General features: G+C 38.3%; 1 protein-coding gene across 1 annotated transcript in view; it reads right to left on the bottom strand.

Moving 5' to 3' along the window:
* LOC124770302 (tectonin beta-propeller repeat-containing protein) overlaps positions 1-15,456 on the bottom strand; it is a 209,901-nt gene that overhangs the window by 139,353 nt on the left and 55,092 nt on the right. The window contains exon 8 of the mRNA XM_047249192.1: positions 7,249-7,401. Coding sequence (XP_047105148.1) covers positions 7,249-7,401 — 153 coding nt within the window. The remainder of the gene's footprint in view (positions 1-7,248; positions 7,402-15,456) is intronic.

Below are 15,456 nucleotides of genomic sequence, written 5' to 3'. Positions count from 1 at the left end.
AATTGCAGAGTAACCATGTAGATGTAGAAGTTGGCTTAAGTCAGAGGAAAGTTCAGTTGAAAATTTTACAAAGGACCTAACTGTGATCATACAGTATGGATTAAATACATTTGGTGTAGGAATGTTTATTGCTGTCAGCAGTAGTTCTGCCTTAACACTATTCAATTGAATATATATATATAGCCCAGACCATTATTTAAATGTTCGGTAGTACATAAATGTTAGCTTAAAAAGGCAAATTGGTACAAGATGCTTACCAGCATCCTCCTAAGATGGAGTTCTGGATTAGATTGCCTTCAGTCATATTTTAATGATTCTTACTATTTAATTTTGATAAAAAAAACAGGCTTTAACATCATTTTTCTGTTAGTCATATTGTATTAGTTATAAGGATTATCCCATTAAATACCCTTCTTGGAATAACTTATATGAAGGTAGAAAGATCAGCCCCTTATACTCTTCACTTGTCTCACAAATGTTGGCGAAGAAAAACCTTAATTGTTTTGTAACGGAAAAGTGGCACTCTCCTAATCAAAATTCTTTGAAGGCTTTTGCATCTTGTACTTCTGTAACAAAGACAAATGTATCCCTTTTTATTGTACAGGGTGCGGCAGCATTCATAGCATAATTTAACTTCTGTAGTACAATGACATATTGCAGGAATGCGCGTCAGCTTGTGCCGCATTCATGTACTAATGAGCTGCCATTTCGAGTGTGACAGTGATATGGAGCAGTGGAGTGCACAGCATCGTGCCTTTGCTGTTGAAAGTTATTTCAAGAATAACGACTCTGTTATTGCTACTCAGCATCTATTTTGGCGACATTTCAACTTGGGACATCATGGGAAAGTTCCAGATGGCGGACCATTGTGAGGTGGGTATGTGCATTTTGAATAACAGCTTCTGTTTGCAATGGTAAACCGGGAAGAAGTGAAAGAACTGTGGGGACACCAGAAGCCGCGGAAAATGTTTGTGTTGCACTATTGCATAGCCCAAAAAGATCTGTTCGGCATCATGCGCAAACTGTGCATATGTCCGATCACTCATTCAGGAGAATATAGCACAAAGATCTCCATTTTCATCCATATAAGCTGCAGATTTTTCAGGAAATTAGGTCTCACAATTGGGTTTCACGCAAAAGATTCTGCTTAACCATGCGTGATCTCCTTTGTCAAAATCCACAAATTCTGCACACCATCCTGATGTCAGATGAAGCTCATTTCAAGCTATGTGGTTCAGTGAATATACAGAATATGCATTATTGGAGTGATGTAAACCCGCATGAACTGCACATCAAGCCCTTGCACAGTTCTCTTGTCACAGTGGGGTGTGGAGTTGCTTCCTTTGGGATTATTGGGCCTTACTTCTTTGAGGATGACAGTGGTGTGGCTGTAACTGTCACCAGTGAATGATACCTAAAGATGCGGCAAGACTTCGTTCTTCACCATTCAGGTATGGTCGGTGTGGATGTGGAAAAATTATGGTTTCAACAAGATGGAGCAACTTCGCATAGAGCCAGAATTTGCATGGATTTCTTGTGGCAGACATTTCCCAGTAGAGTAATTTCCTGATTTGATGACGTTTCCTGGCTGCCTTGCTCACCTGACCTTTCATGTGCAAACTTTTTCCTTTGGGGCTATCTGAAGCAAGAGGTGTTCTGAACATGTTGTGCCACACTTCCTGAGTCGAAGGATCACATCAGAACTGCCATCAGCAATGTCCCAGGGAATATGTTATTCCGAGTTATGGAAAGCTTCCAACGTTGCCTAGATGAATGTGTTGTGCAGAGGGGGCATCATTTGACAGGAGTCATATTCAAAAAGTAATCCACACAATAGACAATGACTTACACAGTAGTAAATGGCATGCCTTTAACTATTAATTGACATAAGAGGTAATAAATAAATTGCAGTTACTGCCTGTTGGTGTGATCTTAATATCCTACTATGAACACTGCCGTACCCTGTATAAACACCCTTCATTGTCATTGTCTAATCTTGTCTAATGCGTACCTGACGGACTGTTGCTGTTCCAAACCAGTCGTTCATGAAGCATGAGATACTTGGCAAGTAATGCCTACCCCATCAGCCCTGCAGCCATCTTCAGCACTTCACCACACTACCTGATCTCGCTGTTGCGCCTCACAGTGCCACTCCACCTCCCCATTGATCTTCAAGTTTTGGACTGTTCAGACAAGTGCTATTAGTGGATGCCCTCTATATCCCAAATTCAGGAACAAATGGTAACTATTGTAAGTTTAGGCCCCTCAAAACAAAACTGTTACAATCAATTAATAACTGCCCTACTTTAGTATGTAAGGCCCCCAAAATAGCACCGTCTGTCCCAGGGAGTATTTAACAGCTCACAACTTCTGTATACTTGATACACTACTCCTGCAGAAAGAGGAAGGAATGTACAGTTGGTATCCTTTCAGAGGGAATTAGAATGATTCTACAATTTTTTAAAAAAATTGGTTTCTTTGACTTAGAACGCTGCTTGTGGAAGACCACTCCCATGGCTCACTCACAGTACCATCCATGTAGCTGAGCTAGCATTGTCCACACAGTTAAGGACTGCTGATAAACAAACATCTCGTGAACATTGCCTGCAACCCTCAACCAATGGGAGCACAGGAAATTGCTCATGTAAGGCCTTGGTATCTGGGAGCAACTGCTGGGTCAAGATGAGCTCTCTCTCTCTCTCTCTCTCTCTCTCTCTCTCTCTCTCTCTCTCTCTGCTGTTGCTGCTGCTGCTGGTGGTCCCCAACCAGTTCTTTTTCTTACTCTCCTATGATCCACTCAAAACTTAGGCTGTAATCATCTCTTCAGCCATCCAGCGTCTTCACTGTGTGGGCCCTACGTACCCCTAAATTTGCAATATATATGACATCTTGTTAATAGATTTTATGCTTATTATTACAAAACCAACCTTCCAGAATGCCCACATCCTGACCTGACCACCTCCCACCATGTACAGATTGATTGCAGATGATGCTGTCGTTTACCATCTAGTAAAGTCGTCAGAAGATCAATACAAATTACAAAATTATTGACAGAACATTGTGTGAAAAGTAGCAACTGAAACTGATCAACAAAAAGTGTGAGGTCCTATACACAAGTATTAAAAAGAATACATTAAATTTGGTTACGTGATAAATAATACAAATTTAAAGATTATAAATTCAACTAAATGCCTTGGGATTGAAAGGCAAAACAAAGACTGTTTTACTGGCAGAAGGCTTAGAAAATGCCACAGATCTGCTAAAGTGACTGCCTACAATATGCTTGTCTGTCCTCTGCAAGAGTTTTGTTGTACATTATGAGGTCTTTATCAGACAGCATTGACAAAGGACATAGAAAAAGTTGAATGGAGGACAGATAATTTTGTATTATTGCAAAATAGAGGAAAGAGTGTCACACACATGATTTGTGAGCTGGGGTAACAATCATTAAAACAAAGGCATTTTTCATGGTGATGAGATCATTTCACAAAATATCAATCACCATTTTGTACTACAAATGTGAAAATATTTTGTTGACTTCCACTCACATATGGATAAATGACCATCGTAATAAAATAACAGTAATAAGCACTCACAGCACAGAAAGATTTTTCCCACATGCTATTCGAGAGTGGAAGCTCGAAAAATAATCAAAGTGGTTCTGTGAACCATCTGCCAAGCACCTGAATGTGATCTGCAGAGTAATGATGTAGTGTAAATGAATGCTTCTGTAGATTATACTGCAAACTTAAGTCTAATCACAAAGATTAAATTTTTTTTTTCCTTCTTCCAGAACTGAGTCTTTTCTCTCAATGTTGAGGCACTCAAACAAAAGTGCTAACAGCAACAATAGTAAATAAACTCTCTTCTCCTGCAGTAACAAGGACATCTTGGAAGGCTAATTTATGAAACTATATGTTGATGTCTATGCAATACCACGCAGGGGGTTTGTAAAGGTGTAAACCCGGCATTGTTTGGTAAAATTTCTGCAGTCGCTGCACTCAACACACTTCTCTTCACTGCGGACAAGTTTAATAAGTGATGAAATGATATTTTGTGAACACAGAGGTTCTGGATTGTAAAAGAAATTGTATACTACAATATTTAGAAAAACCTGCAATGGTTCAACAAGCACTGAGCACTGGTTATCATCATAGTTACTTCAACAACATGCTTGCTCTCCCCAAATACTGAAGGACAAAACAGAAATTGCCAACTTTCAAAGATGGAAAACTAGTCTGAAACAAAGGGAAAATGAAAGCAAACATCTTGATGGTCCCAAAGTCTTACATAGTTTGATCAGGAGGGAGTCTCTCTCTCTCTCTCTCTCTCTCTCTCTCTCTCTCTCTCTCTCTCTCTCTCTCTCTCTCTCTCCCCCCACTTTCCATTGATTTTGTCTACAAAATTATGTTTGTTACCTCCCACATCTCCCCTGAAGTTTTAATTTAATTCCATGAATATTTCACTTCAATTACTCTTTAGATTCATTGTGAATGTTCACTCATGTTAGTGGTTCAAAATGATCATTTGTTATATTACTTAGTAACACACACTCAGTTCTTATGTGTTACAGTGTCTTTTCAACACATTAACTCTTTCCAACTTCCCTCATTGTTTTTTGTACCTAGGAACCAAGATTTTACAAACATTCCAAGATAAAACACTGACTCACTTTGGTAAGACTATAGGGAATAAGTGGACTTACAAAATACTATCCTTAGGCAAATCTGAAAGCCACAACCTACCTAAACCAGGGATGATGAAATGGGATATGAATATATTTTCTCCCATTGGAGTACCAAGTTTACCTGCTGCATTACCTCCCACTGTTTTACTGCCCCATGCCATACAGAGAGAACTGTTTTACTTTGTGTATAACTTTAAGCTCTTAAATTATATTGTATACTTTCTGCAAGGTAATTTGTCTCTTAGTTTACATTTCACATTACAGTTTCATTTCTAGAAGTAACTTTTTGAACAGCAGCAACAGTCAGTCTTACTAAAGAAACCTGCACTAAACTACTTTATGAAATTTATTTGCAAATGAAAGCACCATTTTCTCTCCAGTAAAGAGAATTAATTTTGAACAATAGCTTCTCTTTGTTAGAATGCATCTTTATTTGTTCCATATTTCTGAAAGCTCTCCTCTTCAGGATAGAATAATTTTGTTAGATGGTTTTCAAATGTCAATAAAAGAAACTAACATTAGTGCAATGCCAGATCTACATATCCATCACACTTAGAGGTGATGCTATAAAGTAGCTGGTGTTAGATTAGTGCAAAAATAAACTCTGATTAAGCTGAACTAAAACTCATGGATCAATTCACTTTCAACTGCAGTCATCAGCTCACAGACTAATGACGTTAAACGCTTTGATGAAAAACATGTTGAGAAGTAGTAAATAATAAGAAAAATGTAGTTGACCCAAAATAATGGTAAGTAAATACGGGAATATGTTACTCCCACACTGCTCAAATTCAAAATAATTTTTTCAAACTTTAAGGTTAGGTTACAGAAATTTAAACAATGTAGGTAATCAATACAAATAATAATTGCTTCCATAAGAATTACATGAGAGAACTCATAATTAATGTGAAATAGTTAAAAAGCATTTAATACTTATTGACAGAATAAGCAAGAGTATTAATAGCGAAGGGTAAGTATATGGAGATCAATGGCCACCAATAATCAATGAGCATCTTTTATGGTAATGTTTTGTAGCCTGAAATGGAGTAACTACACAATTGATATAAAATTTTTCACAAGCCAGTGTTCACAGGAGGGCAATAATTTAACTATTGAATGTCTAGTTCATAAGTAAACAGCAATGAGAGCTTTGTGTGGACTGATGAATTGAACTAGTAAGTACATGTAGGTCAATGAGCAATGACATCTTTACGGACCTACCAGCAACCAGTGCAAACATACACATCTGTCAGACTCCGTATTAATAGTTTCTCTAGCGAAGAATAACAATGGCTTTAAAAGCTGGAACTTTTGAAAATTCAGTCCATACAGAAAACTACCTAAATCTCTGACCAATGATATATAATATTTGTGTTTCCATCATGTTCACAATACAGCTGTCAGCCTAATACACTGGCACAGTTGACAATAGTTTGGGTACAAGAGTCAAACTGACCACACAAGCCAACAGCCAACATAAGATAGCCATGACATAACAGGTGTGAAATGGTGTATTCTCTACTATATCAATCATAAAGATAATTATGACAATACTATGTTTTGAAAACATACTGAATACACCACTTGCTGTTTGCCTAACATTCTGGGACCCAGTGGGGTAGGCAACTTTAAGTGTGCATGAACCTTAAGCACTAGGAATTATGTTTTTTTTTTCTTTTTATTTATTTTAAGGATATTTAATGGCAATGAGTTACAACAGGCTTAACACATGTTTTACAAAAGAGCAAACTCTTTCTTGGAATTAAAATAAAAAATTTAAACTAACATTTTGTCAATTACTGTGCCACTGATAGAACTAAAAGTGAGAGAGTGTCTGTTGCAATCAATCACATAAAACCAGCCACTGACTCCTATGTGCATGCTGCTGCTAACATTGAGATTTTATGCTGTAGGATACTGGCTCAAGAGAATTTCCAGCAATAATTTATCTACACCTGTGGAGACACAAATAGCAAACCTTCTTTTTATATTTTCAACCAGCTTCACAAGATGAAACCTACAATAGTAATCTACAATGTATGGTTAATATGTGTGGACTAAGTGCAATAATAGTTTTGACAGGTGATTTAGCAGAGTTGGTAAGCATGTGTCATGGTAACTTCAATCAACATAAAACCTCTTGCATCTGAAAAGTTAATGTTACATAACATATCATTTTTATGAACCAGATTCATTTTCTAAACTATGGTCAAAACTCATCTCCAGTCAACAAAGTTTATACAATTGGTACTTGAAGTTCTGCCATTTTCTCAAGATCAGTGCACTTTCGTGCAGAGACAATAATGGTACGTTATTTGTCATGATTAGGGCAGCCATGAAAGAGAACGGGTGAGTCAGTTATTTAGCCTCGCTGCCAGGCAATTGTTGGAGAACCTTTCCCAAACAGCAACAAGGAATGCCAGAAACCCAATTTATGCTCAATCTATATTCCAGCAAGCCACATTTATCAGCTGATAGCTACTACCTTGGCAGTAATAGAAACTAGATGATGCTTTCAACTCAGGTAATGGCTCGTGTCAGCACATAAAATTATTTATCACCTGATCTGTGAGCTACGAGTCCACCACTTCCACTGGCTCGCAAAATTGGTCAAAACTGCTAGCCTTTCTGGTGAGATGGTGCGAGAACTCTGATTATGCAGCATCATTCCCACAATTGATCGCAGTCCTCTTGTCTGTTCCCTGATGGAAGTACTAAACCAAAAGCTTTTTTCATTTCTGTGGTTGTTAAATTATATGCTATACATTTATTACACACCTTGCAAGATTCATGTGTAGTTTTTATCATGAAATAATATTTTAACTTTCTTTTGCCTCAAAAGTATTACAAATGCACATGTTGAGCAATTTTGTTTGACACTTCTCAGTAGGTTGAACAAAATAAGAAAATCCTTTGTAAACTGAGCAGGCGTGCTGCTGAATAAATGACTATTTCTAAATGCAACACACAATTCAGCTGTTCACATGGTAATATACAGGATTAAAAGGCCAAAGATATGAGTTGATGAATCAGAGCAACAAAAAATAAAATGATGACAGTACCTTTACCGCAGGTATGTAACTATGTGATATATTCTACAGAAAAATCTGGAAAAATTCAACATGAGATGTGATGTGCATGTACACAATACCAGAAACAGTGACTTGTTGGAATTGCCTTCCTCAAGACTTACTTTAGTCTGCAATAACTATAAATATTTGAGCATAAAATTTTTCAATAAATTACCATATTGAATTCGTACAGTACCACTAAATAAACATGAAAGCATATTACAAACTTGGCTGTAATACAAAGAATTCTATTCAACTGAATAACTTTATGTTTTTCTTAAGTGACAAAGAAAATCTTTTAGTTCTTAAATAAGTTAGTTATTTTCTGTATTATTTTATGTACATGTAATTGGTATTGGATGTAACTCGATTCCACTGTAAACCTTTATGAAGTCAATTGTGTGAAAAAATACTTACAGAGAAATAAAATGTTCTATTCTATTCTAGTAAGATTTCAAACAAAAAAAATTGAGATTCATTCTCAACTAGATGCACAATGCTGTGGAATTTATGTCTGTTACAGTATAGATGAATTAGGATTCTCAGTATTTTTGTCTCTATGAAACACTCCACACAAGTCAAATGTGCCTGTGGCCATTCACATTATTCTTCTTTTCACGTGCTCAACATCCTCTGTTAGTTGAACCTGATATATAATATGACAGTATTTTCAAATGAATATCACAATTTTCAAAGTCATTACTTCTAAAATTTATCACTGTAGCTTTCTGGCAATTATCACAGACTCATTTTGTAAGCTTGACACACTCAACAAACTCCAGCAACAGAACTACAAGAAATAAGAAAGTCATTGCACGTTACTGATAGAATTAGTGTTGAAAGTCCAAGAGCAAATGTTCGAAGAAAAGTTGGTCAGCTTATTCCTTCCTCCCATATATGTCCCACAAAATGATCACAACAAGAAAACTGGAGACCTCAGAGCTCATATGGATACTTACCAACAGTTGTTTTTCCTGACAAATGGAAAAGGTAAGGTGGAAACGATAGTGGTACCAAAGTGCCCTCGACCGCAAATTGGTAGTTGGTTTGCAGTGAATGGACATAAACTGTGCAATTATGAGACAGAAGTGTTAGCTTGTACTTACCTTCATGAGATGACATATTTGATACTGCCAGTTGACATATACTGGGCTGTCAGGAACAGTCTGAAAAACCTGTAAGTGTGTTGCAGGGTAGGTTGTAATGAGAAATAACTGTTAAGAAATAAATTCAATGCAATGTGGCATTTCCAAGTTAATTAACACTGTAGTTAGCCAACCAGACCATTCTGCATGCAAATTCAAGCAGCCCACCCCAGATGGTGTCAGCAAATGTGTTCTTAATTTGGTTTCCTAAAACCGAACAAGAGAGTGATACAAAAAGTGGACATTGGACAGTAGTAAGAATCGAACCGGAGCCAAAGGCTGAGCAGTCTCATGCACAATCATCTATACTATAAGAACAACTGACACTAATTGTATCTGGCGGGCCACTTGAATTCGCACTCACATCAACCTAATCGTCTAACTTCAAAGCTATTAACCCCAAAATGATGCAACTTTTTTGTATTTTTTCCTCAACCATTATTTCTCAGCACAACCTAACCCTTATAAGCTTCTCAGGCTGTTTCTGTCCACCATGTATAAAAGTACACAATGCAGTCCTAACTTTTGCAACTATTAGCTTCTTCATCAGGAAGGAGTGAGGGATAGGTTAGGAAGGTTTTAAAATGAAGGACAAGTCACTTAGTAAATAGGAAGAGAGAAACACTCCTGTTTTAATGGTGAGGAGGGGAGGGGGGGGGGCAATATATGTAAATGTAGATGTACCTGAAATTATATTTAAGTTTAATATTATTATTAACATGTTGTATATGCCAGTTTATTTAGAATAGTAGTTGCAGAGGATTCCAGATGTGGTGTTACTGTCCAGTTTTTTAATTAAGTGAAGCTGCGTACAATGGTATTTCATAAACATGTATGTTCTCAGAGGTTAGCTTTCACTTGATGAGCCAGTAAATAAGGACATGTGCAGCTGTGGAAAGTGTTTATTAGGGATTTAGTGAGTCGCGGAGTAATAAAGTATGTGTTATTCCACATCGTGTATGATTTGGTTTCTATTACTTAAAAAGTCTTTGAACCATTCACATATCTGACAAAGGGAGGACACAACATTGGGATCACAGATTTGCTTCAAACTTTGTACGCCTTCAGTAGGCCATTAAAACAACATAATGTGCAAGTAGTAAGATGCACTACTCCAGCAATTCTGGGAAAATTGCAAGAGCAGTTTTGTGTGTCTCTTATGTGGCTTATGTCTCCGTGCATAGGAGATAGTTGTTAGCATTCATTGTGGTCAAGCGATCAGCATTTGAACTACATGAAACGAACATGTATGAGGTGATGGTTCAATTTGTGCTCAGACTTAAATTTCAATTTTCTTTTTTTTTCATCACTGGTCATATTATTTAATTTATACGGCATTCAAGAGATAATATAATGAAAAAAAAAGCATGTGTGTTTGCATAAAGTTTGAATTTATGTTTTTCATCTCTGTACGACAAATACCATCCTGCAACACGTGGTGTCGAAAGAGCATCCTACAAGTAACTGTACATTACTCTTGTGGGCTGGTATATTGTGAATTATTATATTACTGATTGTGAATAATGTCATTCATATCACCATTTATTGAGGTTTGGCTTGGGCTTTCCAAGCACAGAATAGCATTCTTCTGTAGGGCCACATTTCGAAAGCTTCTATTCTCTTCTTGCCTAAACTATTTATTGTCCATGTTTCACATCCATACATGCCTACACTCCATACAAATACTGGGTGCATCAAAAAAAATGTATACACAATTTGAACTGTCATAGCCCGTTCTACAAGGTTCAATATCTGTGAGAAAGTAATGTTACGTTTCTTCAACAGGTGGCAGCATTGGCAAGGAAGTAACTGCAACATGGTGGACATGCGTTTGAGCTTTGAAGTGTGGAAGCAGATAATTAAGTGGTACTGGAAGTTTGAGAATGTAGCTGCGGTTCAAAGACAGTAGAGAAGTGAGTATGGTACAGAACCATTCAAGGTTAACAATTACACGTCTACGAGACAAATTCGAAATTCATGGAAAAGTGTGTGATGTGCATAAAGGTCGATCAGGGTGACCTCGTACAGCTACAAGTGATGATTCCACAACTGTGGTCTTGGAACTGTTTCAGCGTTTGCCTCAAAAATCTTCAGGGCAAGCAGCACGTGAGAGTAATGTAAGTGCAAGTAGTGTGCTATGCATTCTGAAGAAAGGCAAGTTTCGTGTGTACATTCCAAGGCTGGTGCAACAGCTAAGCGACGATGATCCAGATCGAAAGTTAGAATTTTGTGAATGGGTTCGGGAGATGGTGAGACATTAACCGGGATTTATGGGTAGCATAGTTTGGTCGGATGAAGCCCAATTCAAACTCAATGGAACTGTCAAGAGGCACAATTGTGTGTACTGGGTTGAAGATAATCCTCACATTACAGTTGAAAAGGCTGAGAATTTGCCAGGTGTAAATGTGTGGTGTGATTTGTCTGCAAGGGGACTCACTGGGCCTTTCCGCTTTGAAGGTACTGTTATTGGAGAAACGTACCTAACAATGCTTGCTGACTCCGTATTCCCTGCCATTCGTGCACTATACGGTAATGATGAGTTTCATTTCCAACAAAATGGTGCCCTGCCGCACTATCATAGGGACATATGAGCATACCTGGATCACAATGAGCCAGGCCAGTGGATAGGACGCAGGGGACCAACCGAGTTCCTGCATGCTCTCCAGACCTCCCGCCGCTGCATTTCTTCTTATAGGGCAGAGTAAAAGATGAGGTGTACAAATGTAAACCACGTAACCTGGACACACTTTGGAATGAGATTGAGGCGGTGTAAGCAAAAATCTCATTGGACACTTTGGAAACGATGTACGGAATCAGTGGTGACTCGTACTCAGAAATGTATTGATGCTGAAGGCCACGAGTTTGAACATAATCACATTTGCAAAGTACATTTATTTTTCCAATCGGACTTTAAGCTTTCCATTTCCAGAAATTTAACATTGTAGAATGGGAAATAAATTTTCTATGACGCTTCACAGTGTGTATACATTTTTTTGACGCACCCTGTACATTTAAAAAAGATTTCCTGACACTTAAATCTATACTTGATGTTAGCAAATTTCTCTTCTTCCGAAACACTTTCCTTGACATTTCCAGCCTACATTTTATACCCTTTCTACTCCGACCCCCATCAGTTCTTATGCTCCCCACATAGCGAAACACATCTATTACTTTAAGTGTCTCATTTCCTAATCTAATTCCCTCAGCATCGCCTCATTTAATAAGACTACATTCCATTATCCTCGTTTTGCTTTTGATGATGTTCATCTTATATCCTCCTTTCAATATACTGTCCATTCCAATCAAATGCTCTTCCAGGTCCTTTCCTGTCTCTGACAGAATTACAATGCCATCAGCAAACCTCAAAGTTTTTATTTCTTCTCCATGGATTTTAATTCCTACTGCAAATTCTTCTTTTGTTTCCTTTAATGCTTGTTCAATATACAGACTGAATAACATTGGGGATAGGCTACAACCCTGTCTCACTCCCTTCCCAACCACTGCTTCCCTTTCACGCTCATCGATTCTTATAACTGCCATTTGGTTTCTGTAAAAATTGTGAATAGCCTTTTGCTCCCTGTATTTGACACCTGCCATCTTCAGAATTTGAAAGAGAGTATTCCAGTCAACATTGTCAAAAGCTTTCTCTAAGTCTACAAATGCTAGAAACGTAGGTTTGCCCTTCCTTAATCTAGCTTCTAAGATAAGTCGTAGTGACAGTATTGCCTAACGTGCTCCAACATTTCTGCGGAATCCAAACTGATCTTCCCCAAGATCGTCTTCTACCAGTTTTTTTATTTGTCTGTGAAGAAATCACGTCAGTATTTTGCAGCCGTGACTTATTAAGCTAATACTTTGGTAATTTTCACACCTGTCAACACCTGCTTTCTTTGGGATTGGAATTATTATATTCTTCTTGAAGTCTGAGGGTATTTTGCCTGTCTCATACATCTTGCACAGCAGATGGTAGAGTTTTGTCAGGGTTGGCTCTCCCAAGGCTATCAACAGTTCTAATGGAATGTTGTCTACTCCAGGGGCCTTGTTTCGACCTAGGTCCTTCAGTGCTCTGTCAAATTCTTCACGCAGTATCATATCTCCCATTTCATCTTCATCTACGCCCTCTTCCATTTACATGATATTGCACTCAAGTACACTTCCCTTGTATAGACCCTCTATATACTCCTTCCACCTTTCTGCTTTCCCTTCCTTGCTTAGAATTGGGTTTCCATCTGAGCTCTTGATAATCATACAAGTGTTTCTCTTTTCCCCAAAGGTCTCTCTAATTTTCCTGTAGGCAGTATCTATCTTACCCCTAGTGATATATGCCTCTACATCCTTACATCTACATCTTCATCTACATTTGTCCTCTAGCCATTCCTGCTTAACCAATTTGCACTTCCTATCGATCTCATTTTTGAGGCACTTTTATTCCTTTTTGCCCGATTCATTTACTGAATTTTTGTATTTTCTCCTTTCATCAATTAAAATCAATATCTGTTCTGTTACTCAAGGATTTCTACTAGCCCTCATCTTTTTACCTACTTGATCCTCTGCTGCCTTCACTATTTCATCTCCCAAGACTACCCATTCTTCTTCTACTGTTATTTCTTTTTCCTGTTCCTGTCAATTGTTCCCTAATGCTCTCTCTGAAAGTCTCTACAACCTCTGGTTCTTTCAGTCTATCCAGGTCACATCTCCTTAAATTCCCACATTTTTGCAGTTTCTTCAGCTTTAATCTACAGTTCATAACCAAAAGATTGTGGTCAGAGTCCACATCTACACCTGGAAATGTCTTACAATTTAAAACCTGATTCCTAAATCTCTGTCTTACCATTATATAATCTAACTGAAACCTTCCAGTGTCTCCAACACTTTCCATGTATACAACTTTCTTTTGTGATTCTTAAACCAAGTGTTACGTATGATTAAGTTATGCTCTGGGCACTATTCTACCAGGCGGCTTCCTTTTTCATTCCTTACCCCCCAGTCCATATTCATCTATTACTTTTCCTTTTCTTCCTCTTCCTACTATCAAATTCCAGTCCCCCATGTGCCCCATGACTATTAAATTTTTGTCTCCCTACACTATCTGAATAATTTCTTATAGCCCATCACACATTTCTTCCATCTCTTTGTCATTTGCGGAGCTAGTTGGCATATAAACTTGTACTACTGAGGTTGGCATGGGCTTCGTGTCTATTTGGCTACAATAATGTGTTCACTATGCTGTTTGTACTAGCTGACCCGCCCCCGTCCCCGTGACCATGGAACTTGCCGTTGGTGGGGAGGCTTGCATGCCTCAGCGATACAGATAGCCGTCCCGTAGGTGCAACCACAACGGAGGGGTATCTGTTGAGATGCCAGACAAACGCGTGGTTCCTGAAGAGGGACAGCAGCCTTTTCAGTAGTTGCAGGGGCAACAGTCTGGATGATTGACTGATCTGGCCTTGTAACACTAACCAAAACGGCCTTGCTGTGCTGGTACTGCAAACGGCTGAAAGCAAGGGGAAACTACGACCGTAATTTTTCCCGAGGGCCTGCAGCTTTACTGTATGGTTAAATGATGATGGTGTCCTCTTGGGTAAAATATTCCGGAGGTAAAATAGTCCCCCATTCGGATATCCGGGCAGGGACTACTCAAGAGGATGTCGTTGTCAGGAGAAAGAAAACTGGCGTTCTACGGATTGGAGCGTGGAATGTCAGATCCCTTAATCAGGCAGGTAGGTTAGAAAATTTAAAAAGGGAAATGGATAGGTTAAAGTTAGATATAGTGGGAATTAGTGAAGTTCGGTGGCAGGAGGAACAAGACTTTTGGTCAGGCGAATACAGGATTATAAATACAAAATCAAATAGGGGTAATGCAGGAGTAGGTTTAATAATGAATAAAAAAAATAGGAATGCGAGTAAGCTATTACGAACAGCATAGTGAACGCATTATTGTGGCAAAGATAGACAGGAAGCCCATGCCTACTTCAGTAGTACAAGTTTATATGCCAACTAGCTCTGCAGATGATGAGGAAATTGAAGAAATGTATGATGAAATCAAAGAAATTATTCAGATAGCGAAGGGAGATGAAAATTTAATAGTCATGGGTGACTGGAGTTCGGTAGTAGGAAAAGGGAGAGAAGGAAACATAGTAGGTGAATATGGACTGGGGCTAAGAAATGAAAGAGGAAGCTGCCTGGTAGAATTTTGCACAGAGCACAAATTAATAATAGCCAACACTTGGTTCAAGAATCATAAAAGAAGGCTGTATACATGTAAGAAGCCTGGAGATACTGACAGGTTTCAGATAGATTATATAATGGTAAGACAGAGATTTAGGAACCAGGTTTTAAATTGTAGGACATTTCCAGAGGCAGATGTGGACTCTGACCACAATCTGTTGGTTATGACCTGTCGATTAAAACTGAAGAAACTGCAAAAAGGTGGGAATTTAAGGAGATGGCACCTGGATAAACTGAAAGAACCAGAGGTTGTGAAGAGTTTAACAGAGCACTGAAAGACCTGAGTCGAAACAAGGCCCCCGGAGTAGACAACATTCCACTGGAA

The sequence above is a fragment of the Schistocerca piceifrons genome, chromosome 1 (assembly GCF_021461385.2).
Source record: "Schistocerca piceifrons isolate TAMUIC-IGC-003096 chromosome 1, iqSchPice1.1, whole genome shotgun sequence".
Taxonomy (NCBI): domain Eukaryota; kingdom Metazoa; phylum Arthropoda; class Insecta; order Orthoptera; family Acrididae; genus Schistocerca; species Schistocerca piceifrons.
Note: the sequence above shows the minus strand (reverse complement) of the source record. Positions and strands in the feature narration are given on the sequence as shown.